The sequence below is a fragment of the Bufo bufo genome, chromosome 4 (assembly GCF_905171765.1).
Source record: "Bufo bufo chromosome 4, aBufBuf1.1, whole genome shotgun sequence".
NCBI classification, from domain to species: domain Eukaryota; kingdom Metazoa; phylum Chordata; class Amphibia; order Anura; family Bufonidae; genus Bufo; species Bufo bufo.
Window position 1 is genome coordinate 613430702 of NC_053392.1, and position 8355 is coordinate 613439056.

The following is an 8355-nucleotide window of genomic DNA, read 5'->3' on the forward strand; positions in this document are numbered from 1 at the left end:
GGCTTATCTCCCAGGTAAATATATCTATTGGGAGAAAATGGGACATTTCCGGGGGGGAGTCGGGAACTCCCCACAGACATTAGTGTGCCAGCCGAACCCACGGTTTTTGACAGGTTCATCTGACAAAAGTATAATGTATATGGCCAGCTTAAGAAAAGCCTATAGGAATGAAATCATGGTGTTCAGTTGACAAGGAGGAGTTAATGAATGGTTGCCTCTGACATCAGATTGAGGGTTTTCAATATTCATGTGTAAATAGGTGTAGTAACAATTTAATCCAGAATAATCTCTAATCCCTTTAAATTAGGAGATGCAAATGGATCCAGCCAAGGCACTTTAAGGCACCTAGGACCAGACAAAAATTAACAATCCTCCCGCTTTCACCTCCTTCCGAGTGGGCCATGCCACTGAAATAGATCTGTCCCTCCATGCATGAAATAGCTTGCTTATTGGCCAGGCCTCTCTCACTCTGACTGTGGAGTGCGGGCATGCTACCTCCAGTTTTTAAAGGGCTAGTACATGCATACCCTAATCTTTACCAGTCAATGGCTGGCCATTGTGGGTAACTTTAGTCACCTTCTGCTGTCAGTAAGTGCCTCAGTAATAGAGTCTAGTCTGCTATGTATGCTGTTATACGTTTGTCTGCCCGTGTACTGACTTCTGTCTGTTTCCCAGATTTGACCTTTTGCTACCAGGCCTCTCTCTAATCTCCATAGTGACCCTCAGCTGCCCATCCTGACTTTGGACTGTTTATTGGAATGCACATACTCTGCCTGCCCTGACCTCGGCCTATTACCGACCATGGTTTTGCCTGATCCCTCGGTGCTCAGCACTGGTGTCTCTTGACCTCTGTGGGTCAACAGTCACTGAACAGGGACTACTTCAGGAGATAGTGGCCTGGTGGTTCCCGTGCTCCAAAGTCCAAACCCTGTATATTGTAAAAGAGTGAATATCAGAGGGGCCATTTACTGTAGATAACTTGAGTAGTAACCCTAAACCAAACTGTTTTTAGACCACAGAGATCCACATCTGCTGCTTAACAGTTTGCCATGGATCCTACTGGCCAATCTAAGATCAGACTGCCTAAAATATCTAAGGAGTTGACTAGTCAATATGGATGCCAAGAGCAGCTTCTGCAGTATCTCAATTCTATCTTAGCCCACTTAGACTACTGCAGCTCCTGTGCTGCTACCTTCAGCCATTGTGTCTGCATAACCACCTCCACCAGTTTGCTTCCAGCCTGCACCTTTCACTACCCTCACACCTCAAAGGTGATCCCAAGTTATGTTGTGCGTTCTTGAGCCAGTGTACTATTCACTTTGAGTTGCAGGCTCATAAATTTTCTATAGACTGGTCCAATGTAACATTCCTGGTTTGCCTCATCTCTGGAGAAGCCCTTGCCTACCCTATCCCCTTCTGTAAGCAAAGTGGCCAACTAATCAATAATCTTTGGGACTTTTGACCACCTTCCACAAGGTCTTCGAGGAGCCTGTCGTGCCACCTCTGTGGCCTCTTCACTCCCGCACCTCTGTCAGGGCAGCTTCACTCTGGAACAGTATGCCATACAGTTCTGCATCCTTGGTTCTGAACTGCTGCTTTCTGGAGAGGTTTGTCAGGGCATAATATGGATTAATTGGCAGGTGAAGAGGCACTCTCTACCATAGATAATGTAATTATCCTGGCTGCTTGAATCAATCTCTGCTTCAAAGAGCGCCTCAAGGTGTCTTCATGTGAAAGCAGAGTTCCTCAGCTGGCATCTTCTTTTCAAAGGCCTATGCTACCTTCTTCGTCTCCTCCTCCGAAACCCAAGCAATTGGACAAAGTCAACTGTCCAAAGAGGATCATCTGCATAGGTGCATCAGTGACTATTGCAAATAACCTGTTCCCTCCTCATGGGAAATTCCAGTGCCTAGAGTTGATTGGATGGACAACCCTGGGCAAAGTCAAGTTCTCTCTGCAGCTGATACTCCCTGTGTCTTTACCTTGCAGGCCTTCCTGGACTCCTGCATCAGGCCTTGGTAGCCCAATACCATATCCCTTCCAAGTAGTTGGAGAGGCCTTTGGTAGCACATCTATCAATGGGATGACACTTATGGAATCCATGAAATGTCAGCGTGCCCATCGATCTCCAAGTGAGAGTCTTGCTCACAGAAAAGATCCTATGTCCTGCCTGTTTCTACTAGTATCCTCCTTCTGTGATTTTGCACTGGGGATGACTGTCGTTTCCGCTGCTTGGCTTCTGTGCGACCACCCTGGGCTCCAGAGGCTCCCCAGAATCTACTGGGCCATGCTTCATTCCAGCTACGTGTATATTTTTGATAAAACGGAAGGTAGTCACCACACAGAGCCTATGACTGATTGGGCTCAGGTCTGGCACCATGCCTCCTAGTGGCCAAGACTATCCATTATTTTTATTGGAGACTCAGGCTATGTTGGACTACATAACAAAAAACACTTGGAGAAAGGTTTAATTAGGAAATCTTTCTCCCCAGCTGAGGCTGGATTTCTTTTTATGAAGAAAAAGGATGGTTCTCTGCGGTCCTGCATTGATTATCAGGGATTGAACAAAATTAGAAGAACACATGTGAAGAATAAATGTCCCCTGCCTCTGGTCCCTTGGCTTTTTGATAGGATTCATAGATCCAGAATCTTCCCAAAGTTGGAACTCCGTGGGGCCTATAATTTGATTTGAATACGTGTGGGTGACTAATGGTAGATGGCATTCAACACTCCGGAAAAGCACTATGAGTATTTAGTCATGCCGTTTGGCCTCTGTAACACTCCTGCAGCATTCCAAAATGTCATCAATGACGTCTTTCGGGACATTCTCTATGATCGTGTGATGCACCAATATTTTTTAGCATTGTCCAGTTGTTTCTAGGCAGTTATTGTAATACTGAGGAGGAGGGGAGGGGCTGTGGCCACTGCGTCACCAATGTATATAATTAACCCCTGAATAAAATGTGGGCGGCGGGTGCTGGCCGTATCACACAGCCGACACCCAGCCTCAACGACGGGGCAATGCGATTTGCCAAAACATGTTAATTAACCGCTCAGGTGCCACACCTGAGGGGTTAATTGACAGGGTTCATGGGATCGCTGTGCCCTGTCATGTGGCCGCCTCTATAACCATGTACAAAAAATAAGTATACAATCAGAAAATAAACTGATAACACCTCCATGTGAGCTGTGATTAATGCCGAGGAGACGAGTGATGATCTCCTTGGCAGAGGACATTGAGATTATCACCCACATCTCTCCAGGGAGATTAAATATGGACTTGACATAATTAAAACATAACTCATAACAATGATGATGAGGACGAGGTTTCTCTGAACTTTGTATTAGTTTTGCCATTAACAAAGGAATTTACAGTCAACAAGATTTATATATATAAAAAAAGGGCTCTAACCTTTCACAGACACTAATACGGGGTCTTCGAGTCCACTTGTCATTTCACCAGAAATTTCCTGCAAAGATCCAACATTAAAGACATGAAGAAAACAGAAAAAGAAACCTGAGTTTCTCTTATATCCAGGTGAAGGTTAGAAACCCCTAGAAGACATGAACCAATCTGCCCTAAAGGAGAAGGATCTCCTCAAGTGTCGGTCAGACAGGATCAACATTCAGACAAGTGTTTTAAACATCAGCAGAAAGGTTTCTGACATTTCTCTTCATGAATTGATCTGATCCTATCCTGGAGGGGGCGCTGTGCTCATCACCTCCGGTTCTTACATTATTCAATAATGTCACAGCTTTTACAGTGAAGAAGCCTTTTATCAGCGCTGGAGACTGAACCTTCTTACCTTCATATATTTGTACAGTTTTATCAGGTCTCTCCTTAGATATCTCCTCCCAAGACTAAATAAAAATTCCCTCATAACTGAGGGTCTCAGGCCTCTTATCAGTTTTGTTGATCTTTGGACTTTTTTTCACGATTTGGTGCTTAAAGGGGTTTTCTCATCTGAGATATTGGCGGCATAACGCTAGGCTATACCACCAATGTCAGACAGGTGCGGGTCTAGGAGGTGTGACCCAAGTCTATCTCTAGAACGGAGCTCCAAAAGTGAACAGGAGTGGACCTGTATGTGCGCCCGGCCTGCTTATAATTTATATGGTAGCGCCAAAAATAGCCACTGGCTTGGCTATTTATGGCACTTCAATACAAGTGAATGAAGCGGTGGCCGCGCTTGCGCAGTTGTCACCGCCAGATCTCTGAGAAGTTCTGACAGACGTTCTTCGGTACCTCTTGCACGATGTTCTTTTGTTTTGGTTTTGTTTTGTCATCTCTTCTCCCTCTCCCAGCTATCATCGATTAGCATTGATCGCCTCCCTTTATACTCCCTCCCATACTGCTTCACTTTGCAGTTTATACTACTTCCTGGATTGTGCTCACTGCTAGATGCTGCAACTGCTGGTTCCTCAGATAAGTCTATTCCTTTATTTGTGTTTTCCTGTTGGCTTGATTCTAGGTGACCCTGACTCCCTCCGTATTGAGTGCAGGGAGCCGGTGGTCGTGTCCCCTCACTATTATAGGGTTTTCAGGTGTCCCTCAGTCTAGGTACGGGGGCATGCCATTTTCTATCATGAAGATCTTTGCATGGGCTGAGCAGTCAGGGAGAGCTCTAGGGCTTTTATAGGGCTCACCAATATGTTCCATAGTTTGGGATCAAGTCAGTCGGATCTTTATTTGTGACTTCTAGTTTTCTGCAACACCATCCGTGACAGCAGTGCTCTCTACATTCATTTCTACGGGACTCCCTAAGATAGCCGAGCGCGCACTTGGCTATTTACAGCGCACCGATACAAATTAATTGAGGGCGGTTGCGCATGCGCAGAGTGTTCTCCTTCACTTTGGGAGCTCCGTTCTAGAGTGATGTGCCACCAATGTCTCAGGTAAGATAATCCCTTTAAAACTGGAGATAGCCAAGTGCTGCACTTACTTCTCTTTGGTAGTGATGAGCAGCAGGGGTCATATTCGAATTCATGATATTTGGTTTCTCCTCTGGACAGTCCTGGGAATACGGAGGACTGGGACATCTCTCTGGTGGATTTCTCTGACTGGATCCATCTATAGGAAATACACACAGTGACTGAATACATTGTCTATATGTGATGATCAGATGATGGGGGAATCTGACCCTCAGAACTGTTCTCTCCTCTACAATCATGTAAGGTCTCCTCTTACCCGGTGATGTGAGGGGCTGGTGGTTCTCCATCATGATGTCCTTGTACAGATCCTTGTGTTCTTCTATATACTCCCACTCCTCCATGGAGAAATAGACAGCGACATCCTGACACCTTATAGGAACCTGACAACACAAGGACACAGTCATTACCAGACCCCTCCCTTGGCGTTATTGTATAATGTCCCAGCATTCCCAGCAGCGCTCACCTCTCCGCTCAGCAGCTCAGTGATCCTGGTGGTAAGTTCTAGGATCTTCTGCTCATGTATCAGGGAATGAGGTGGAGGCTCGGTGATGGGGCTCTGGGTCCTGCTCCATCCTCCTGACACACAGGGTGTCACACACTCACCAGACGACTTCTTCACTACCTTGTAATCCTGTGTATGGGGAGACGCCGATCACTACAGAGATTCTAAGAATCCTTCACCTTTCTAGTCATTTCCCTGGTTTATTACTAGAGATAAGAGTGATGTTATGTGAAACTCTCACCTCTCCAGTTATCAAGGAAATGATCTCCAGGGTGAGGTCTAATATCCTTGCAGCTATGTGGTTTCTGTCCTTCTCCATCCTTGGTGGATCATCAATGGAAAGGACCATTGTCTTTTAAAAGAAAACTAGAGAACCTGAGGGAAACATTGAGGATTGAGAGCAAAATTGTGTTTAGAAGAACATCTTACATGAAGTAAAGTGAGTAATCAGTAAATCTGATCGGTGGAGGTTCAACCGCTCGGATCGCCACGAATCCACGATCTCCACGAATCACAAGAATACGGTGTAAGAGTGTATAGAGCGGTGGTGACACATTTATGCTTCTGCTCCAATCAACTCCATGGGACTGCCGGAGATCGCCGAGCTCTGTATTCAGCTTCTCTTTGTCAGTCCCATAGAGTTGAATGGTGTGACCACCGGTTCATACATTCTGGCACCTCATACTTGTGATTGGTGGGGATCCCAGTGGTCAGACCCCACCAATCAGATACTTATCTTCTGTCCTATGTGTAGGGAATACATTCCTATGATAAGACAACTCCATTAAGGATTACTGATAGCACACTATACATTGCATCTTTCATATGAATGTTTGTCGGCAGTGCATCGTCCTGTGTAAAGAGGTGGAAATGAACAGCTGCATGAATGATCGTAAGGACTGAATGATCGCTCAAGTGGCCATTTATTGTAATTATCTGCCTGTGTAAACGGTCTTCAAGGCCACATTCACTATTTTTGAACCAATTGAGGTCAATGAGGCTAATCACAGGGCTATTTTTTAGTGGCCAGTCAACAGCGGACATCAAAAGATAGGACATGTTGCGGCCAGACAGACCGCACTGATGAGCAATGGGACTGTTTTTAACAGATGAATAGAAAGGAGTGCATCCGTTTGACAGCCATTAAAAACAGGTACACCAAATGCCATTCAGGGCTTACAATAAAAAATAAAAATAAATACTCCCCTTATCCACTTGCACCCGCAGGGACACTCTCCTCCTCAGGCTTTAGGACCTGACTCCATCATTCATCATCCATCTATTAACACTACTGGAGATGGGGGGGGGGGGCACAATTTATACTGGGGGCACAATGGGACACAAATATATATAAGGGGCCATTATTTATTAAGGGGTACTATGTGGGAAACTAATACTGGGGGTCACTAAGGCGCCATTATTTATACTTGGGGACACTATTGGGGCCTTTTAATATTGGGGGGGGGGGGGCATAAAATAAGTCCCTTCAGGGGCTAGGATGCAAAAAAAAAAAAGGCCAAAAAATATCATCAGTGTTTAACCCCTTCAGGACCCTGCCATTTTTCACTTTAAGGACCAGGCCATTTTTTGCAAATCTGACCAGTGTCACTTTATGTGGTGATAACTTTAAAACGCTTTTACGTATCCAGGCCATTCTGAGATTGTTTTCTCGTCACATATTGTACTTCATGACACTGGTAAAATGGAGTAAAAATAAATAAATAATTTTATTTATAAAAAAAATGCCAAGTTTACCCAAAATTTTGAAAAGTTAGCAAATATCAATTTCTCTACTTTTATAATACATAGTAATACCTCCAAAAATTGTTATTACTTTACATTCCCCATATGTCTACTTCATGTTTGGATCATTTTGTGAATGTCATTTTATTTTTTGGGGACGTTAGAAGGCTTAGAAATTTAGAAGAAAATGTCTAAAACCCACTTTTTAAGGACCAGTTCAGGTCTCAAGTCACTTTGTGAGGCTTACATAATAGAAACCACCCAAAAATTACCCCATTTTACAAACTACACCCCTCAAGGTATTCAAAACTGATTTTACAAACTTTGTTAACCCTTTAGGTGTTCCACAAGAATTAATGGAAAATAGAGATAAAATTTCACTTGTTTGGCAGATTTTCCATTTGAATCAATTTTTTCCAGTTACAAAGCAAGGGTTAACGGCCAAACAAAACTCAATATTTATGGCCCTGATTCTGTAGTTTACAGAAACACCCCATATGTGGTCGTAAACTGCTGTACGGGCAAACGGCAGGGCGCAGAAGGAAAGGAATGCCATATAATTTTTGGAAAGCAGATTTTACTGGGATAATTGTAAGCTGCCATGTCCCATTTGAAGCCCCCCTGATGCACCCCTAGAGTAGAAACTCCAAAAAAGTGACCCCATTTTAGAAACTACACCCCTCAAGGTATTCAAAACTGATTTTACAAACTTTGTTAACCCTTTAGGTGTTCCATAAGAATTAACTGCTGTACGGGCACACGGCATTGCACAGAAGGAAAGGAACGCCATACGGTTTTTGGAAGGCAGATTTTGCTGGACATTTTTTTTGACACCATGTCTCATTTGAAGCCCCCCTGATGCACCTCTAGAGTAAAAACTCGAAAAAAGTGACCCCATTTTGGAAACTACGGGATAAGGTGGCAGTTTTGTTGGTACTAGTTTAGGGTACATATGATTTTTGGTTCCTCTATATTACACTTTTTGTGAGGCAAGGTAACAAGAAATAGCTGTTTTGGCACCATCTTTATTTTTTATTATTTACAACATTCATCTGACAGGTTAGATCATGTGGTATTTTTATAGAGCAGGTTGTCACGGACGCGACAATACCAAATATGACTACTTTTTTTGGATGTTTATTTCAGTTTTACATAACAAAGCATTTTTAGGGAAGACA

General features: G+C 43.9%; 1 protein-coding gene across 1 annotated transcript in view; it reads right to left on the reverse strand.

Moving 5' to 3' along the window:
- LOC120999671 (gastrula zinc finger protein XlCGF26.1-like) overlaps positions 1–5431 on the reverse strand; it is a 77005-nt gene extending 71574 nt beyond the window's left edge. The window contains exons 1-2 of the mRNA XM_040430685.1: positions 5396–5431; positions 5189–5312 (exon numbers count right to left, since the gene is read on the reverse strand). Of these exons, the coding sequence (XP_040286619.1) occupies positions 5189–5273 (85 nt within the window). The 5' untranslated portion in view covers positions 5274–5312; positions 5396–5431. The remainder of the gene's footprint in view (positions 1–5188; positions 5313–5395) is intronic.
- Between the last annotated feature and the right edge of the window lie 2924 nt (positions 5432–8355).